We start from the raw sequence: 21239 nt of genomic DNA on the forward strand, positions 1-21239 counted from the left end.
CATCTCTCTCCCAGCAGGAAAACAGATATGCTAATTCTTTTATCCCTCTCACCATCAGACTTTTAAACTCTGATGACAGAATTTAGTGTGAGATGTTACATGTGTTGTTTTTAGGTTTTTAATCTATTTTTTAGCCTTTTTACTGTAACTGATGATAAAACTGCTGCACTGTATGGCTGGATCTTTAGCTGCTGACGTTCTATCCTGAACTCTGACTGATCCGTGTGTAATGTGGAATGTGTGGATTATGTCCTGTCCATTGCTGTGACTCATGTCTGTAAACTGAATTGCCCCTTGGGGATAAATAAAGTGTTCTGAATCTGAATGTTTGTGATGCTGCTGTGATTTGTACTGGACATTACACCCAACCTCACCTGCCACTTAGTGACTTTGCAGGTAAATTTAGATTCTCATGATTTTTTTATTTTATTTATTAATTTTTGTTTTCAATTCCACCGGTGAAAAAGAAAACGTCATTTTCTCACACTGCTGATCATTTTATTTATCTTATTCCATTACAGGAATTGAAAGCTTCAAAGACAAATACTTCCACAGCTGGGACCACCAATAAGCTGAGGGTTTAGAGGGGGAAAGAGTGGCGGTGGTTGGAACTCGGACAGAGGAGATGTTGCTGTGGATACTCAGCCAAACTACATGGATGCAGTCTTTTTCTGAAACAGGAGAACTGTTTAACATTATGCACCTTCTTGTTTCAAATGCATTCTTAAAAGAGATGTGACGCTCATGTATCGTTCACTGGTAACCTGAGGGTGTACCTCAGTACCAGAAGTGGAGCCTGGGTTGTCATCCACGTGGGATAGGGGGGTCTCCCAGGTGACGTGATTATGATTTCTTTGGGTGGAGACGATGATTCGAAAGCTCTTTTCTACATGGGATGTTGGAGAAGAAACTGAATGAAGCTTTTGACCACAAACTATATGCCTGAAACCAAAACATGAGCATGAGGGCAGAGTTTAGATTAAGTGTACACCTTTAATAATATTTGCAGAAACGCCACATGTAGTATAGAAGAGTGACGTTCCTCCTATTAATTTTTCCTCTGAGGCATGAAAGTATGAACTTGTCCAGCAGATGGTGACAAACTTTTGTTCAAAGCTTTCAAGCTAAGAATTTTAAATGTAAAGTCTTGTATGTTTTTTAAGCACACATTGTTTTTTCCTTTATTTGTCAGGAACTGTGGGTAGACCCATATTCATCAAGTGCATAAATTACACTCTAAACTCAGTTAAAAACTAACTGAGTGTGTTTGTGTCTCTTCTGTTGGCAGATTTTGGGCACAGATTCCTCAAGTGAATGATGATCTACCAGCTTGGATCATTTTAGGTTGTATTCAGGTGAAGCCATACGTGAAGGAGTTCTGTGAGGGCAGTGTTGTCTTTGTTGATGGGACCATCATAGACAAGATATTTAAGGAATATATAATGAAAATCTTTCATGGGATTAATAAAGTCTATAAAAACTGATCTATAAAAACCCATAAACCATGTCATAGTTTATTTAATTCACATAATCCATTGAAATTTCCATTGCTATACACTCATTGATATGTATATGTGTGTCACACATGTGGATGCAGTGGTGTTTGCCACAGGCTACAGCTTCCCTTTCCTGCCCCTGATGGTGTGGCTGCAGGCTGGTCTTGACAAGCATGTGTTTTCTCCCACAGTGGCCAAGCCTACACTGGCAGTGGTGGGCTTCATTCATTGATTTAGAGCTGTTAACTGTGACTGAAATTCAACACAAGAATGTTTTCAAGCCAGTCTTTTAAGAATTCTGGGCTTCCTGGGGGCTGTGCTCCATGGCAGCACAGTGCTCTGGCTGGGGCTTCCTCTGCTCCCCTCTGGGCAGATGCATGGTCATCCCTGTAGCAGGCTGGCTGGGATACCTGCCCTGGGGGGGTGTACCTGGTCTGGGCCCCGTGTTGTCTCTGATCTTTGCGGTGGCCCGGACTAATAGTTTGCCCCCACATTCACTAACCTGCATGCTGATACAGTCACTGTGTCGTCCTGTGGGTTTAATCACAAACAGCTACAGCTATGTTTATGATTTTCTTTGTGCTTTTCTGTCTCCTTATAGGTGTAGCAGCTGGTTGTCTCCTTTTTCCTGTTCAGATTGAACAGCTGATGCCGTTACTTTACTTTCTATCCTTATAGATATCCTTATTGATCTAGATAAATATAGATATATACTCTTATCAACTCTTAGCAACAAAGCTTCTGATTGTGTAGTGTGCCAAGATTGTGATATAATCAGTTTTTGTCTAATCTATTTTTTTTTTCCACTTGAGGTAATAAATCAGCCATAATAAATATGCAGGTTAATGTTTGTCTTTAAATAGAAACAGAGCTCGGATTTTAGATGTTTCCTGCTCCAATAAACCTGATTCACATAAAAACTGATGTTATCAGGATCTTCTTGAGTTCAAATATAAAAAAAAAAAAAAAAAAAACATCTTAAAATACTGACTGACATTATATAAATATATAATGTGTGTGCGTGTAATATTAGTTTCACAAAAGTTTGGGATATTTGGATTTTTCTATCAGCGATGTCAAAATTCTCTATAACCTTTAAAGGTGAACTTAATTGTACTTTCTCTAAACTTTTGAATACACGTGAAAATGCACTGTACAAAGTTTATGTACTTCTTCCGACGTACTAAGATGCTTAATCGTTAAAACAATAATAAAGTGTCTGAACCATGACAAATGGATGCACCAAAGCAATATACCACAATAAATTAAATGAAATCACGTTACAAAAAATAAATAACTAAAAAAAGTTGTTAAACATAAAACTAAAGACACAACTCACGCAGTGTTAAAAGCCAAGGAATAAAATGAAATTTAAAACACTCCACATTTAGACATCACCAGACCAAGACCACATAAAAGTTATTAAACCATTAACATTTTATATTGTGGATTACCCACTACTGTTAGGTTTTGTTTCAATAAATAGTTTGAAATGAAGGAATTACCATGATGCTACTTAACCTACATCTATGATATTTCAGTGTAACGTGAACTTTTTACATTTCTTTTGTTGAATACCGCTTTTTGTGAGTAGTTTGTATGTGCATATTATAAATTTGTTTGTACATATATTTCACTTTATATATTTTTTTTTTTACCTCTTATTATTATTAAAAGGGATTAAATGGATTTCCATACAAGCTTGATACTAGCTCTTTGGCTTATAATTTAGATAAAAGCAACTAAAGGTTCGTGATATCGCCAGTTAAAAGCTAACTGATCCGATCAGTCTCTGTTTACCCTCCCTCTAAATAACTGGTTGTGGAGAAGCAAGGGTCAAAGCAGAGCAACTCTCACTCCGCCCACTTCCGAGCTGCATGCAACACGAAAGAAGCTGTTTCTCCTTCGATCCTCAGGGGTAAGCTTTTTATAGCCATTCTAGCTACTTTTGCATGCATCTATTGATATTAAAAACGATTGAGTTCTCATAATGTTGACAGAGCGCGTGCTCAGTAACTTTGATAGGTGCAGCGCTGTCTTGGCACGCCTTCCGATAAAATACGACAAGTAATTTTTAAACTTATTTCGAGCCTATTTGGTAAATCTTATTTTGTCGGACACATTCAAGCGAACATCAAGTGAAATAAGTGGATTGAATTAAAAAAGAAACATTTTTTTTAATTAGCGTAGCTAACTGAAGTAAATAGGAGGAAAGTCCTCAGTGTGGCGCAGCAGTGATGCATCATCTTGTTTACAGCGAGAAACTTTTCGGACTGATCTGGTTCACGGAGCTGAATCATGGCTCGTCGTCGTGTGGCTGTGATTGGAGGAGGGGCTTCAGGTCTGGCCTGCATTAAGTGTTGCCTGGATGAAGGGCTGGAGCCTGTCTGCTTTGAAAGCAGCGATGACATTGGCGGTCTGTGGAGGTTTAAGGTGGGTTCATGTCCATGCATGTCTCACATTTCTGCCATATTGTAGGCCTACATTAAAAAGAAATATATCTGAAATTGCAGGAGAATCCTGAGCCAGACAGGGCCAGCATCTACCACTCTGTCATTATCAACACCTCCAAGGAGATGATGTGTTTCAGTGACTTTCCCATTCCTGCACATTTCCCAAACTTTATGCACAACTCCCTCATTATGGACTACTTTCATATGTATGCGGACCACTTCCAGCTCACCAAGTACATCCGCCTTAATGTGAGGAAGCTTTACCAACAAACTGCTCTCACTTGGTTCTCTGTGTCATCATAAAGACAACAGGAAAGTTTTTGCACCGTTATCAACCAGCTGTGTCTCTTTCTGTATCCAGACTAAAGTCTTGCAGGTGAAGCAGAGGTCAGATTTTTCTCATTCAGGTCAGTGGGATCTTCAGACAGAAAATAAGGATGGCAAAAAGGAGAAACACATCTTTGATGCTGTAATGATCTGTATTGGACATCACTGTCAGCCCAACATGCCTCTTCATGACTTCCCAGGTAACAACTGGACATGCTGATTAGGCTCATAATCAACCTTTGTCACAACATGACTAATCTTGTTGTGTTCTTACTGTGTACAGCCTGGTTATAAAGTAGGCTACAGTATCGTCACAAATCTGTAACATCCAAAGTGTGAAGCATTGAGGCTTTAATGACCTTTACTTTGTGCTTGAATTGTGTGCTAAAGGAAAGTAATCACAGTCATTTTGGGTCAGAATCAATGGCACAGGTGTCACAACGTTATGTCTTATTTCTCTCAGGGATTGACACTTTCACTGGAAAGTATTTCCACAGCAGAGACTACAAGACTTCTGAGGAGTGGAGGAACAAAAAGGTTGTGGTGATTGGAATAGGCAACTCTGGAGGAGACATAGCAGTTGAGCTGAGCCGAGTCACCAAGCAGGTTGGACTAAGATGCAACACACTGCATGAAACATTTCACTTCATGTTCAGTGGTGTCAGTGTTACAGCAGAGGTGATTGTAAAGTTGCACAAGCAGCTCTTGTAAGTAAGATAAAGGATTGTAAATGCTCATACAGTGGATGGTACAGGTGATACTCGGTTGTTTTAACCGTCCCAGATAACATATTTTTACTGTATTTTTCTGCTTCATTTACATGTTATTACAAATAAGCACATTATCAAAACTAATGTTCACCTTAAATGATCTGCACAGTGACATTTATTATTTCTTTACGTAGGTTTATCTGAGCACTCGAAGGGGAGCTTGGATCCTGAACAGAGTTGGAAACAATGGGATGCCCCTTGATCTGTATTTCAACAGGGTGACTGATTTTCTAGCTAGTGTCCTTCCCTTTGGTTGGTTCTGTTCCCTTGGAGAGAGACAACTCAACCAAAGATTTGATCACGCGCTGTACAATCTAAAGCCGAAGCACAGGTGCTGTACTCATGCAGATTTTATTGAAGTGTACACTTTATGGTGTAAAAGTCTGTAGGTTGCCTTGATTTCTTTTTTTTTTTTTTGTAATCCAAAGTGATCACTCTTCTCTTTTTTTCCTTTCAGTTCTTCCTGAAAAAATCATTTCATGTTTTATGTTCTGTATATCTGTCTGGCCGTATAACAAATGTACTTATATTGTGGATTGTATTACTGGTGTCTCAGGTTGCTCAGCCAACATCCTACTGTGAATGATGAGATTCCCAACCGCATCCTATCTGGAACAATTCAAGTGAAGCCCAACATCCGCAGATTTCAGGGTTCCAGCGTTGAGTTTGATGATGGGACTGTAGTGAAAGACGTTGACCTGGTGGTAAGTTTTGATATTTGTGCGTACAAACTCCACACCCAGTCTCAGTCCTGTCTGCTTCTGTGCCCCAACTGCACTTTGAGAAAAAAAAACTGCAGAATCAGCAGTTAGTTTAATGACACAAGCCTCATTTTTTTCTTACAGGTGTTTGCAACTGGCTACAACTTTTCTTATCCATTCCTAACCTCCCAAGTCATCTCAGTGACTGAGAACAAAACATCTCTGTACAAGTATGTGTTTCTTCCAGAGCTGGACCGCCCAACGCTTGCTGTCATTGGTCTTGTGCAGCCTCTTGGAGCCATTATGCCCATCTCTGAGATGCAAGCCAGATGGGTCACACGGGTTTTTAAAGGTAAGAGGTTTTTTCTCATTGCTGTTGTCTTGGCAGATTTTGTGTGTGTGTGTGTGTGAGTGTTTACAAAAGTAAATCATTATGAATCCCTTAAACCAGGCTGCATAAAGCTTCCTTCAGCAAGTGCTATGCTGAAAGATGTCATGTGCAAGCAGAACAACATGGCTAAAAGGTACTGCATTACTCAGCTTAGTAATTACCTAATGCTTATATTTCCATCATGTGCACTTGTTCAACTTGAGTCTCATATTTAGGTATGTGACCAGTCAGAGACATACCATCCAGGTTGACTACATCAGATACATGGATGAGATCGCAGAGATGGTTGGGGTTCGACCCAATATCACAAGGATGCTGCTGACCGATCCAAGGCTGGGACTGAATGTGATGCTTGGTCCCTGCACCCCATACCAGTATCGCCTCAGAGGACCAGGAAAGTGGGCTGGAGCTCGCCAGGCCATCCTCACCCAGTGGGAGAGAATCGCTCAGCCCATGCAAACCAGGCCATGTAACGACCCCAAAGCAAAGAGATCTTTGCACTGGCCTCTGGTTCTGTCAGCTGCTGCCCTGGGCGTGGCTGCATATGTCAACAGGAACAGTCTTGCAGCTTTTCTGCAGGATCCGACTCCTTTGCTGGAGAGAGTTAAAACGTACCTGCCCACAAAGTGATGCACAATTCCCAATGAAATCATTTTCTATGGGATAACTCTTGTGACCAATGTAAACGTTAGTAAATCTTTGCAGTAAACTACACAAATGTCTCAAATTTGGAATATTCAAATATATTTTAATTAAGGATACAGATCTATAACACATGTAAAAGCCAGCTGATGTTAAAGTACACTACATTAATCAGTACATTCTTTTGTTTGTCCAATTTACAGATTTGTGCTTCGCTCTGTATAGCCTTAGGTTTGCATGATTTTTAGAATATATTTTTTTCACTTTAGCCTTTATTTTTTTTCTCATAGATTATAATTGGCGATTTATAAAGCTCTCTGCTCCTCCGCTTCCTATGTGAATTCTGAGTATATGAACTATTACATTTTGAAAATGTCATTTTAACTAAACTTACAAAATACACAGATCCTGGTTTCTTTTTCACAGTAATTATGTAAAACTGCATTGTCACGTGTGTTCTTTTTTATACTAATGTAATTTCTCATGTATAATTGTGCTCCTCATTAAACCAGTTAAAAATAAAATCTATTTAAAAGAGGTTTTGGATTCATTACAGTTCTTTGCATCAGGTAAAATTACAAGGTTCCACTCTGACTGATATGAAAGACCTGAGGGGAAGCAGAACCACTAAACAGGTGTTGGCTTACCACATCTTTTTGATAAGCAAAACGCAAAGTAGGTCAGTGAGCTCAACATAATCAATGCAGACGTTGCTCTGTAATTGTGTTTCTTATTAATATTAAAACAGCTTTGTGGGATGCTATATGGTCGTAATAACTGATTTAAAACAAAGTTATTAAAAGATTTAAAAAAAAACTCTAACAATGACCTTAAGTAGGAACTGTGGGGTGTGTGCAAAAAGTTACCCATGAATCCTTCTGTCACTGCAAAAGGTTGAATCAGCTGTGCATTTACACAGAGCATGTTATTCCTTTTGCTGCTCTGCTAAAAGTACACCAGTGAGTTAAATTTCAGTTATTTAGAGGATTGCATGAAAAAGCCTGACAGGGAAATACTTTTTTTTAATCTTTTGTTAGCTCAAATTTGTGCAGTTTTCTTAGAATTTCTGCTCATGTTTCTAAATTGAGTAAACGTTACCCCACATGCCATTCATCAAATGTCTTTTCATTTGCTAAATCATTAAAATCAGATGCCTGGATGAGAAAACAGAGCTGTTGGGGTTCAGCTGCTGCTGACTAGACTGTAATTCAGCGTATTTCTGAATCCCTGCATGCCAAACTGATATCACCTCACAGAGCCAGAAAAGTGGTCTGGAAGAGTCCAAACATCCCTTTGAGTTGGAGAGGGTAGCCCAACCCATGCAGACTGCATGGGTTGGGCTACTCTTAAGGTGATAAGAGATCTTTAAAGTGACCTCTGGTTCTATTGATAAGGAGACAAAACAATGAGACAAAAGCTTCATTTTTACCACAGGGTCTGACTTTGTTTTTAAAAAGAAAAGATACTTCCTTCTAATATTTACATAATCTCTAATATATTACACGGTAATATGAAATTATATATAACTTAATCATTTAATGTATTATATTTAAAAGAAGCATATTTCACTCATTTTACTGGAGAAAAAAAAGAATGTTTTAAAAGAAAACTTTAGATTTCCAAGAATGCAATACTCATGTTAAATGTATTACTTTGGCAGCTTTGTAAGGTATTAATGCAGATCTCTAAATCCAGGCAGAGTCATGAACTAGAATGATACATGGGTCAAAGACGCCATCTAATGATAACTATTTGTCTGGTGATTAGCTTGAAAAAGTCTTGCTGAATCACCGGGAACATGTTGAATTTAGCAGATTTTTTATACCTACATTTATAAAGTGTTACTGTATGCCATGGAGTTGCCCTTAAATTTAATAAATCAAGAAACTAGAAATCCAAAGGTGCACAAAAAAAACTTTAATCACCACTTCACTTAAATATAGAAGTTTAGCAGAGAAGGTGAGACACTCACACCAGATAGCTTGATTTATAAATTTCACCCCGTGATGGAAAAGTTTGCTGTTGGATTTGTTAAAGCACCTCTGGCAAAATGAATTATTGTGGATAATTCTTAAAACTTTGTTCAGAGATCCCCTGAAAGTTTCTCAGAGATGTTGGAGTTTAACAAAGTTGATTAGGGGATGAGTGCACAGCTGTTTCCTTTATCCAGAAACTCTACTTCAAGTCCAGACTCTGGCTGGATCGCAGGAATTGAACAGGTTGTCATACTTGAGTTCGCACAGTAGAATCCGAGCACCCTAAAAAAAACTCTGCTCAGTGCAATATATTTCTGCACTCATCTTTCCTTCTATCCTGCCAAGTCTCTCTTCCCTACAGGCCTTACCTGTGGGCTGCTATCCTTATTTTTGTTGCATGCTGTATTAGGATACCACACTGTCATCGCAGATTCCAGACTTATATAAAAGGATGTACGCAAACTCAGACCTTAAGTGTGGATAGATAGATAGATAGATAGATAGATAGATAGATAGATAGATAGATAGATAGATAGATAGATAGATAGACTGTAAGTAAACACATATTGATTCTTTACGTGAATAGCTACAGTTATTAGGTGTACTGGACTTCAAGTTAACCGCCACTCGTGAACCACCCGGTAGACCCGGAACAAGATTTGGCCACGCGTGACTCGTTAGCATTTGGGTTGCCAGGTTTCCAGAAACCAGTAAAATAAATAAATAAATAAAATAAAATAAAGAATGTACAAAAGTCATGCTATACTTCGGCCCCTTTTTTTCATGGTTCAGCATTTCTTCGTCAAACCCTGTGCTTTCAGTGTAACAATGCAGTTTAAGTTGTAAATTATAGTAAAGGTGACACTAACCAAAGTGCAACCGGAACACTTGGCAGCAAGGTTCAGTCATTTAGAAATAATCCAAAATTTAAAAGAATTTATAAGAAAATTTATAAGAAAGTGATGAAGAGAGTTTTTAATAGTTACATTCATATCTCAAGGATGAATACTGCCTGTCTTTAAACATTTTGCTGCTTTGACAATTGAACAGCTGTAGATCAGTTGGTTATTTTTCAAAATGATCTCAGGACATATAATAATAACAACAACAACAACAACAACAACAACAACAACAACAATAATAATAATAATAATAATAATAATATTAATAATAATCATCATCATCATCATCATCATCTGGGTGCACGTTTTTAAAATGAGCCTACTGATTGCAGCATTGGTCAAATTCAAGACAATATATACTTAAGTTTAGCTTTCCATATTTACTGATAAGGTTTAGATTTACTGGCCATTGCAGGCAGTAATCAAGATTAAAGTTTATATTTAGCCACAGTTTTAACTTTCTCTGTTTGACTTAACCCCCATTAAACCCGTTCAAATCCACCACGTGAAAGTCTAATATTGTTAAACAGCCTTTTTCTGAATTCAATGAATTTTGTAAATGTTTAAGAACTTGTGCAGGTTGTTGAAACCTTGTAGAGGGGGATGTAAGGAGATAAATCTGGCAACTACTGTCTGCCATCTTTAATCGTGCGACAGGCCGCGGCGCGAGCGGGGCCTCACTCAAGTAGAAAAACGGTCTGACACGAGATAACGGGTGGGGAGATATACGGAGTTACGAGACAGAAGCGTACCGGTTCCCGCAGCGAAGGCCGAGCAGACTAGGACGGCCCGGGGGCTTGAAACGGTGGAGAAGACACAAAAGATAAAGCCGTGCATGTGGAGTGCGGTTTGCTGGCAGCCAACAAGCAAGGCTATCCATCGTTAGCCGAAGTGGGTTAGCAGGCTAGCCAGCTTTTGTAATCCGCCGGCCAGACATACATTCGTCCACCTCAAACCAGGCCGAAACCGGATTTCAAGTGAGGCCATATAACAAATCAAAAGACAAGGAAGACAGCGGCGGTGGCAGGTGGGTTTGTATCTTATGCAGGCAGCAAATCTGCTGTTTTGCCCAGTAGCCAACACATTGATGTTCACACAACGCTAGCTGGTTAGCATAGTGTGTGACCACAGTCTAGCTGAAAGTGGATGTGATGGCGACTACCGAGAAACGAAACTATGCTAAACGATGCAAGTTGACGGCCTGTTCTCTAGCAGCACCAGGTTTAGTTCAATGCATATGAAGCCGTGGTGCTACTACACAGAAACGTTGGCATTTCTGCATGTAACCTTTGTGAAGATTAACGTGTTATTTGAGCCTTGTCTGGATGAGTTCCGGGCGAAGACGGCCTCTACTCCCCTGCCGGTATGAGCCACCCTCACTATCAGTAGCTTGATTCATGGAGAGGGGTGGCCTGTATATTCGTCAATGGCAGTGATTTAAGAAATACAAGTTCAAGAAATCAGTTCAGGTTATCCTCTGGATTGTAAAATGCCCGGGCAAGTTTATGTGCTCTTTCAGAACATTGTTGGAGTGTGAGTGTCTAACCGGACTGGGTTGTGAAGAACTCCATGTGATTTTAAAAAAAATCTTTCAAATTTAGAAACCACTTCAGAGAGAAATAATTTGCGACGTCTTCTCTGCACATGGACGACTAATGGTAGTTCAAAAAGGGATTTTTATATTCTGACATTGGGTGACCGGGCAACACACCATGATCAGAGATCTGTAACTACAGATGGAAGTGTCTGGAGTACATGAGCATTGATTTACAGAATAAGGATGTTCAAGTGACTTACAATTTCGCTTTTTTCTGGTAATAAAAGGCATAAGCAAGGAGTTCTAGCGGGCTGCACTTTTTACACTCTAAATTGGTTTGTCCTCTAGAGAGCTCTAAGGTACATGATTTAAACTGACACACAAATGTCACAAATGGCTTTATTAGTGCAATAAATCTAAACATGACCACCTTCTGCATTTCTTTGAGATAAATGAAATTGCAGTCAGTTCTCCTGGGATCCTCTGATTTGATGACCAGGCATTGGACTACATTACATCCTAAGTAGCTTCCAGTCCAGAGTGTTGTCATCGCTTTTGTTTCTTGTGCCAGAAGTGGTAAGAAATGTTGGAGATGTCTGAATTCTCTTGAATTTAATTGAATTTCCTCCTTGTTTTGTAGAGTGAAGATCAGATCCTGATCTACTATTAAGAGAAATTGGTTTATAATTCTTAATTACCTGCTTACAGAAATTACCGGTTAAATGGGAAATGTACTTGACCCTGTACTTTAATGGAAGCCCAATATAGCGACAGTAAAAGCTTATCTGCCATGTGTGTTTGTAAAAGTTTATTTTCGGTGTCTGTGTAGCTGGACACATTTAATGCACAAAATGTAAACCTGTGGGTATGGAGTATTCAGGTCTATGTTAAGACAATACAAAGGAGGAAAGAGCTCAGCAATGGTCTTAGCGAAATAATGCTATAAGGTCATTTCCAAACTATTTGTAGTACACTTTTCAATGAAAGCGATGGAAGTGAAAAACAATCAAGACAGACTCCAGTCTTTGAATGAGTGGCTATCCCAGCAGATTCACCCTAGGGTCGGATCCAGGTCTTTTTATTGTTGTACTGCCAAGTAAAAAGGGAGGAGAAAAACATAGCAACAGGTTTGCAAAACTACATCTGTATATACTGTAAGACTTCTGGAACAATGTCTTTTGGACAACTGAGACCCAAGTAATTTGGTCATAATGCAAAGCAGCATGTTGGGTAAAGTCATACTGCAGCATATCAACACAAATGGCTCATACTATCTGTCTGGCACAGATTTGGGCTTGTTTTACAGCCACAGACCTGGGCATATTGTACTCATTGAGTTGAACATGAACTCCTCTGTATCAAATCATTCTAGAGTCAAATATGAGGCCATCTGTCTGACCCGCTAAAGCTGGATCATGGGTCAGGTCACGCAAAAGGACAATGATCCAAAGCACACTAACAAATCTACATCAGATTGGCTGAAAAGAAAAGAATCAAGGTGTTGCAATGGCCCAGTCGAAGTCCAGGCCTCAACTTTGTTGTGCATACTCAATGCACTGAAGCAACGTTATGTTTTTTATACAGAATATTGAACCTCCACAGTATTGAGAGACGGATGACATTACGCAGAAAACTACAGCTAAACATGGTTCAACAAGCTACTCAGTCACTTAGTTTGTGTTAAATGATGTCAGTTTGCATCATCTCTTTGTTTTCATATAATCTTTAAAACCTGTAGAGTACCAGATAATTTTTTTGTGATATGTCAAACCTAACAAAAGGGTATACTTTATTTTTCATGCTTCTGCATTTGAGCATAGCATCAGAACTGAAATGATGCTATCTATCTACTTTATAAAGTTTGTTTTAAATAACAGTTGCATCTAAAAATGTCAGATCTTCCCAATTTTGACGCCCAAAATAATTATTTTCTACTTTTCATTCGTTTGTTTGTTCGTCCGTCCGTCCAGCCAGCCAGCAACCAAAGTGACTAGCATGTTAGAAGACACCTTGGGCTAGGTTCACACTGCAGGGCATAATGCTCAATTTGGATTTTTTTGTGAAATCTGAGAGTCCGTTCACATTTCCGTTCACATTTTCAATTAAATGTGACTGTATGTGATCTCCTGTATGAACCTTATGCTCACCAAAAGTGTCCCGCATGTGTAGAAGACACGCCGACGTGACAGTGAGCGTGCGTGTGACGTCTTTGTGTTTGCGGAAGTAAACATGGACGGTAACAGCGGAGCGTATGTTGCAATTTTTAATTTATTATTCAGCTGTAGTCAGCACATTTCCGATGGTATCATTTTAAGGAGGAGATTGCAAAAGTGGAGAGCCAAATTTTTGGCCATGGCATTTTGTGGAGCAGCAGCAGCAACATCTGTACAGAGAAACGTTTGGTACGGAGTCGCAGCCAGGAGTGGTGGGAGAGTGATGTGAGCGCCTTTACAGATATGGAGTTTATAAACAACGTGTATGACGTGTAGGTCGAATTAATGCGACTTGGCCGTTCAGACTGAAGTCGCATGGCAAAAGATCAAATACGTATCGGATTTAGGACCACATATCCAAGTGGCCTGGGTCGCATTTGAAAAAAATCCAATCTGTGTCGTTCAGACTGTCATGAAAAGATCAGATACAGGTCGCATAGGGGCCAAAGAATCGGATTTGGGTCACTTCAGCCTGCAGTGTGAACCTAGCCTTAGTGTGCATACATGGGGCAACTAGACAACCCAAAATGCCACTGTCAAATTGAGGTCACTTTTAAGAAACTTAGCATATTCCTTTTGAATTTGTTTGTAAATACCAGATAAAACAATATATCTCTAAATGACAAAATACACTAATTAGTATTAATGATGTGATCAATTTTCATTTCAAAAGTTCAAAATGATAAAAAACAAAAATTCCTTTACACATATTTCTATCTCTGCTGTCAGAAACGAGCAACAAGTCTGAAACTGACAGAAAAGATGACACTAGATGTTAGCTCTTGGTTAATGTCAAGGCTCCTACTCTGAAATTTTAATCAAACAGCAGCATAAATTAACAAATTTACTATTCAGTTAAAGCAAAAGTCATGGTGGGATTTCAGAATTTGGTACTGTCTTTTTCTCACTCATGTCTTTTTTTTTTGTTTGTTTTCTTTCTTACAAGAACAACATTGAGCATGTGCAAGCAGCTTGAATGGGTTATGAGATTCTTTGCTAGGCATTTTTTAAAATTAAGAGATCAGAAAAGCTGCTAAATTTAATGAAAAACCTGTTGAATTACAAACAGTGGCAACATTAAAATTGAGTATCAGCTGTGAGTAGTCTTGGTGGAGAAATGTACTCCCATGATTTTGGATGTTTTGATACATTATTGCAGTTTTTTTATTTTTAATTGGTTTGTTTTTTTTTTTTTGTTTGTTTGTTTTTAAGGGATGCTGCCTAGTCTTTATTTTATTTATATCCCCCCCCCCCTCAGTAAACTTCAAATTTAACAGTAGGTCCTCCCTACTCTGAGCACCCTGTGCTTCAAGAGAAGACTGGGGGAGATTAAGGTACTTTAACATACACAATAAACGACCAGGGCAAAACGGCTACATCACTGAGGTTATGCTTCTGATGGGTGAGATTGAGTCATGGGTCATGGCTGTATCAACCGACTTGTGCACTCCAGTGCAAGTCCATTTATCCCTGCGATCACACCACGAGGAGCATATGCATCTGGTTGGAAGCGGTGTGAGGGCGCATAGCCTTCCTGTTAAAAGTGAGGCTCTAAAGCAAGTTCTTTCACTCCGGTCTTTGAGGGTCACTGTTCTGCAGGTTTTAGATGATTGCACATTAATGATTCATTACAAAGCTTGTCTAGACCCCAAGAACAAGGTGATGAGATCTGCTTCATATGAATTTGTGAAAACAACTAATACCTGTAGGGCCCTTAAGGAATTAAAGAACCCTGCCTGGAGGGTGGCTTGACCCCACAGCAACTGTTTCTCTATTTCCATTTTGGGATAAATCTCTGTACAAGCAGGGGAGGTAAACAAAGGCAGTGGTGGACAACAGCAGACTGCAAGAAACCCCACACTAAAGCCTTTCAAAGAGCTTCAGTAAGCAGGTTTTAATATATATCTGCCATGGAGCAATACTGTTTTATTTTTTTGGGGGGGGGCGGTTGTTTAACAGTATTGACAGCTGCTTTGCATACCTTGTGGGTGGTTTATTAATACCTCTGTCTTGCAAAAATGTGGTTATAGTAACAGCACCAAGAACAATATAACAATTTATTTCAGGGAATCCTAGTGTAATATAAACTAGTCTTATTTATATTTCTTGGGGGAAAAACATATGCGTTGACAGTAAATTTGTTTAAAAAAAAGCATGTGCTTTAACAAGGAAAACACTTTACATACCTGTTGCATAGCTGCTTCTTCTGTTTAAGTGTTCCAGGGCCAAGTTGCAAGTAGACTGAGGTGTCAGCTCCCTTCAACACACACAGCTACACAACACTACATGCACAGGCACCGTTAGTCCAGTCTACACCAATCCACCTTTAATAATAAATGGCCTCCGTGTGACCTGGTAGAGACACTGAAGCCCCAATGTGCTGTCTCCCAGCCCTCAATAATGCTCACTCTAATTTACCCTTTTAATTTGCACCACTCCATCTTGTGTGATGACTACTCAGTTCTGTCTCTGTCCTTCTGCTTTTGTTATGGTTTAATACAACAAAAATACTGTAATTAATTTTCTGTAAGTTTGACATGCCCAAACACGTTTAAGTTCAGTGGTGAACTTTTACATGGTCTAAATTTAGTATCCCACGGATCTCTTTAACCCCTTAAGCCCAACAGACCCACCGATGGGTCCATCAGGTGTAAACACAACTTCATGTGTGTAAAAATGTTACTTTAGTGATTTAAGGATATTTTATTTATAATGTGTCTTAAAGAAGAATACCTAATGCCACTAAATCAACTCTCCAAGTGCATTTAGTCAACAAAGTATTTGTTTAATAACAACTTTAAAATACGTATGCCACAAACAGCGCCACCATTACGAGTAACACCCGAAACAAAATGCAACACAACGCGTGACCCGTTCACTCCACCCCAACATATTGGGTATCAAATGAAACTAGAAAAGCTGCACTTTCATATGATACCAAGCATAAAAAGATATTCGCCAAGCACCTCACTTCAGTCTCAAAACAAACACAAAGCTAACCTTTACACATCACAGCAAGCCTTATCAGACAGCATGTTTATCACCAAATACAGCACCAAATCCCAAAGCTATTCTCACAAACAGCGATATTTTTTATTTCCTTACCTTTTTGTCGTCATTTTCACTCTATCCACACTGTTCTTCGACCAAAACTCACAGCGTAGTAATCCATAATTGTGAAACTGCATCATGCTCCAACATGTCATATGCTCCCATTCACAGCCATTTTGTTGTTTTGTTGTGGGTCTTGGCAGTGTAAATAAAGTTTGGTCAAATTCTACATCTAACGAGCTTTCCAACGACATCTGACACTTGAACGAGACTTTATCTGTCAGGTATAAATGCTTGCGCGTAAACAAAGGAGCATCATTGCCATTTTGCGGCAGTTACGCACGTGAGCGCACCGGAAAGACCGAATATCGAACAGCGTTCATTTCTTTGCTTCATATTGACTTTTTATCCATTTAGAACGAAGGATAAAAGCCATAAACATGTCCAAGAAATTACAAAAAAACAAATACACTGTGTTTGAAGCTCTGGAGGAAATACAGAGACGTAGTGATATGGAGATATCCAGTTCTGAAGACAGCGGTTCTATTTTTGACAGTTTAAAGCACTATTGAAATAAATGTTTCAACTGGAAAAAAAGGTTACAGCTCATTATCTTTTTATGAATTTTATATTATGCAAGAGCCAAATGGTGGACTGTATGCACACAGCCTCCTATAGTGGTGTTTTGTAGGCAGATTTTCTTCCAATAAGTAAAAAAGCCTATTTGGCACAGTTTGGGTATCCAAGTGGCCAAATGGAGAGTCCGCCTGGTACTATCCACACTAAAACCTGCATCAAAGCTATGAGCTTTGTTCTATTCTCATGAAACTTTGTATAATTGTAGTCAAGGAGTTGCTGAATGCATGCAGTGGTATTTTATGCACAGAATGATTTTTATCATTATGTTTTCATCTGTGTAAAAGAAAAAACAATTAGGCGAGGATAATTGTTTTTATTTTTACCTATGATTTATCACAATTTGCACAGGCATATTATCATTCACAATGTTTCTGACACTGGATTTATATTCCATAGGGTCTTACCTATCCATTGAGACCAAGGTTATGTATATTGACCTGAAAATTACAGAGTTATTGTTGATTTAATTTGGGTAGGTCTGTTCAGGCGAACTACACCTCCAAAAACCCTAGGGTTTAAGAGTTTAAGTAAATAAACGATTGCAAGATATGACAGATGAACAGTTGCATGAAAAGCTATTTGAGTGATTACCGTTCTAAAAAAAAAAAAAAACCACTACACCATTTAAGATTTTTGTTTTTTCATTCATTCATTCATTCATTAAATCATGTTTTTTTTATCTCCCCTCTTGTCTATAGGAGGCTGGTTCTGGGGGTGAAGCCAAAGGACCAGACTCAATGAGTTTCCAGCGAAATGTCAGAGAAGTCAGGGCAGAGCACCAAGGCAAAGGATGGCAAGACAAAGTATGCAACCCTTAGCCTCTTCAACACCTACAAAGGCAAATCTCTGGAAACCCAGAAAACTGCTGGTAAGAACTCAGTATCATTTTCTATTTTTGGTCATCCTTGCTGTGTTAACAAGTAAAATGGTAGATATTATATCCAATATGATTAAATGAGTTTTTATGTTTGATAAATGCGTAAAGACTTTAAACTAACAATATCAATAATGCAGGAATTAAAGTTCTCCATCCCTATGGCGGATTTTCGTCAAATAGAAAAATGAGATGAAGAAAACAGATGCACGTGTTTTTGTAGTGGTTCTGTTTATACTCCTCAGTCCAATTTCTTTGTGGTATTAAACAGGCTGTTCTCAGCCAGTAAAGTTTAGCAGAGCAATTAGCCAATCAGAAAGAGTGCAGTGTGGTCCTTACCACAGCTAACTTTTGGAAGAACATCACATACTGGGCACTGATGACATGAGTGGAAGTAATGATGTCCAAAGGGTAATGCTTATTACACTTAACGTTAAATTAATGAGTGGTGGTGTTTTGTTTTTGTTTTTTTTTTGTTTGTTTTTTTTGTTTTTACACCTGTAATTGTGCTACTCAAACATCTGCTGTCACCATCTGTGGTGATTTCTTCAGCCTCAATAACACAGTTGAAATATGGAATATGCATGCAACCAAGCATGGATTTCCTTGTGATTGGTCATGCACTATGTGTGCACCTAGAAAATATGTATATATGCGAGTACATCTGTCCCTCCCGATGTCTTGGTCCAATTGTTTTTTGTTTTGTTTTTTTCTCTGGTCCATATGGGACTCGTATCAGATTTTTTTAATGACTCCTTAACAGCACAAATCCAATTTAAAAAAAATCTGACCCAGGCCACTTTCATATGTTGTCCTAGATCGGATACATATCCAGTCAGACACATATCCGATCTGCGTCAAAGTGGCCTCAGTCTGAACAGTCATGTCGCGTTTCATGTGTCTTTGATGTCAATGAAGTTGCATCAATTCTGCTGTTTCACAATAATAACTGTGTTTTTATTGTAAATGAAACCGACGACAAAACAACACCATCACTTTAATATATGAACGAATCAAACAAAGTAATGTTGTGAAGGGGGGGGTGTATTTACAATTAGAATGTGTTAACGTGCTGGTCAGCTTGTGTTTTATATCCTAGATCAGGCATGTCAAACTGGTCCAGCAAAGGGCCGTGTGGCTGCAGGTTTTTGTTCCAGCCAGCCAAGAGCACACAGTTTGACCAATCAGCTGTCTGAAGACTGAGATCAGTTGATTGAATCAGTCAAATCTGGTGTGCTGCTGCTTGGTTGGAACAAAAACCTGCAGCCACACGGCCCTTTGCTGGACCAGTTTGACATATGTGTCCTAGATCGTCGGGTCGGGTCCAGATATCCACGGGTCGGGTTTGGTAATCATTCCAACGGGTTCGGGCAGGTGTGGGTTGGTAAAATTAGAGCTGCACAGGACTCTGCACAGACTAACTCAGCTGCATTGTCTGTACTAGGGTTGTCACGGTACTCGGTACTTCGGTACCAAGTCGGTACCAGCACTGCTGTCGTACTGTCGGTACATGTATTTTCATGGTACCGGTAGTACCGATGGTACCGAAGGAAACGGACGTAAGAGATGTTTACATCCGCCCGCTGCTAGCTAAACAGTTGGGTGGAGATGGCTACATTGAGTGCAGCGGGAGCGGCTGCTCCGCCTCAGCTCGTTGAAAAAAAGGGAACCAGGAGCCACATATGGAAGTACTTTGGCTTCAGGCCAAACGACAAAGGGGACATAATAAATCCCCAAAACCCAATTTGCCGAAGATGTGGAAAGGGATTCAATACGAAAGGAGGAAACACGTCCAATCTAGCAAAGCACCTTAAAGACAGGCACCCGGATCTATACAAAGAATTCAAGGTGAGCAGAACTTTACGAAGTTTTTGCTAGCGGACCACAACGGAGCCTTACCGAGGCTGTTTAGGCTTCTGGCTGCTGGCATGTGCAATAATGATGGAACACAAAGCTATCTTTAAGCATAATTTTGTTTGTTTCTTTTAAATACTTGAAGGCTCAGAACTATTTTTATTATTGTATTTCTATTTTGTATTTACAGTATTTGTTCATATTTAAAACGTTTCATTACAGAAAATGTTCACCATTGTAAACTACAATGTTTGTTTAAAATTTTGTCCATGATTACATTTCTGACTGGCTGCTGGGATTTATAATGCTGTTCTTGCATTAAGCACAATATTGTTCATTTCTGTTAAATACTTGAGGGCATGCCATTATAGAAATATTTTTTTAATTATTATTCTTATTTCTTTTTTATTTATTTGTTTGTTCTTTAGTAAAAAAAACACAATCTTTGTGTAAATACTTGAAGGGAAAACACCAAGGTATATATTTTATTATTATTTATCTGTTCAAGTTTCTACAATGTAAACAGATTAATATTTTAATAAAGATGCTGGATATCTTGAATAAATTAGTCTTTTTATTTTTTTGCCGTGGTATCGAATTAGGTATCGAGTATTGTGTAACTTCACTGGTATTGGTATCGACTACTGAATTTCTGGTATCGTGACAACCCTAGTCTGTACATGCCTCTGTACAGAAGTAGAAGTCACTGCTCCACAAAAGGTCATTTTTAACATTTGTGCTCTCCTTTTTCTCAGTCTTCTTCTTTCATTCATCAATTGGGCATAATTTTATTGGTTCAGAGTATGCAAGTACTTCTGAATAGATATATAGATGTGAAGCATCGAGTACATCCATTAATACAACATGACGTCCCTGTGCATGTGTGTCTCTTTAGGGCCGCATACCATTCATCCTCAGCGTGATGAAGGTCGCATTCAAATGATAATCTGAACGACCACAAACAAATATCGAATTTCATAAAAAAAAAAAAAAAAAAAAAGGATTAAAATCGGAAGTATTAATACCTGCAGTGTAGCCTTAGCCACTAGTCAAGCTAATAGGGTTAGATGCTGTAGATCAGAGTGCACTTTCTAGATCAGAACTACTCAATTCAGTTCTACAAGGGCTGCAGGGCAACACAAGGGTGTGTTGGAGCAGGGAAACATTGAAAAACTGCAGGACTGTGGCCCTTGTAGAAACAAATTAAGTAGCCCTGTTCTCGAGATGAATATCTAATGCAAATGTCTCCTACATGTCCACACATGGCATTCCTGCCCAGTACAAAACAGTTTGACCATGCTGGAGGCATTTGGTTTAAGTGCCCCCAAAAAAAGAGGTGAAAAGCACTATTGGAACAGTAGTTTTATTGTTCCAGTTCTTGCTGTTATTTTGTTTTTGATTGTCGAGTTTAGG

The 21239-nt window shown here is 38.9% G+C and overlaps 2 protein-coding genes and 1 long non-coding RNA gene across 4 annotated transcripts in view; 2 read left to right on the top strand and 1 right to left on the bottom strand.

Annotated features, from left to right (window-relative positions):
* Positions 1–785: 785 nt before the first annotated feature.
* LOC121652865 lies at positions 786–19493 on the bottom strand. Its single transcript, XR_006012697.1, has 3 exons — positions 19414–19493; positions 3018–3023; positions 786–796 (listed from the first exon to the last, which is right to left on the bottom strand). It is a non-coding gene; the product is annotated as an uncharacterized LOC121652865 (long non-coding RNA).
* On the top strand, positions 3310–7317 carry LOC121652859 (flavin-containing monooxygenase 5-like). The gene is made up of 10 exons (XM_042005930.1): positions 3310–3414; positions 3754–3929; positions 4010–4198; positions 4311–4476; positions 4740–4882; positions 5181–5377; positions 5603–5750; positions 5892–6099; positions 6199–6271; positions 6354–7317. Exons 2-10 carry the CDS (start codon positions 3795–3797, stop codon positions 6766–6768), a joined length of 1674 nt encoding a protein of 557 aa, XP_041861864.1. The 5' UTR covers positions 3310–3414; positions 3754–3794; the 3' UTR covers positions 6769–7317.
* prrc2c (proline-rich coiled-coil 2C) overlaps positions 10305–21239 on the top strand; it is a 31717-nt gene continuing 20782 nt past the window's right edge. For both annotated transcript variants that reach the window (XM_042005928.1, XM_042005929.1), the window contains exons 1-2: positions 10305–10685; positions 17797–17966. In XM_042005928.1, the coding sequence (XP_041861862.1) occupies positions 17852–17966 (115 nt within the window). In that variant the 5' untranslated portion in view covers positions 10305–10685; positions 17797–17851. The remainder of the gene's footprint in view (positions 10686–17796; positions 17967–21239) is intronic.

Source organism: Melanotaenia boesemani, chromosome 14 (genome assembly GCF_017639745.1).
Source record: "Melanotaenia boesemani isolate fMelBoe1 chromosome 14, fMelBoe1.pri, whole genome shotgun sequence".
In the NCBI taxonomy this organism is placed as follows: Eukaryota; Metazoa; Chordata; class Actinopteri; order Atheriniformes; family Melanotaeniidae; genus Melanotaenia; species Melanotaenia boesemani.

Coding starts and splice junctions, on each gene's coding strand:
- LOC121652859 (XM_042005930.1), top strand. CDS start 3,795: ATGGCTCGTCGTCGTGTGGCTGTGATTGGAGGAGGGGCTTCAGGTCTG. Junction 4,199..4,310: donor CCAAGTACATCCGCCTTAAT/GTGAGGAAGCTT, acceptor TTCTGTATCCAG/ACTAAAGTCTTGCAGGTGAA. Junction 4,883..5,180: donor TGAGCCGAGTCACCAAGCAG/GTTGGACTAAGA, acceptor TTCTTTACGTAG/GTTTATCTGAGCACTCGAAG.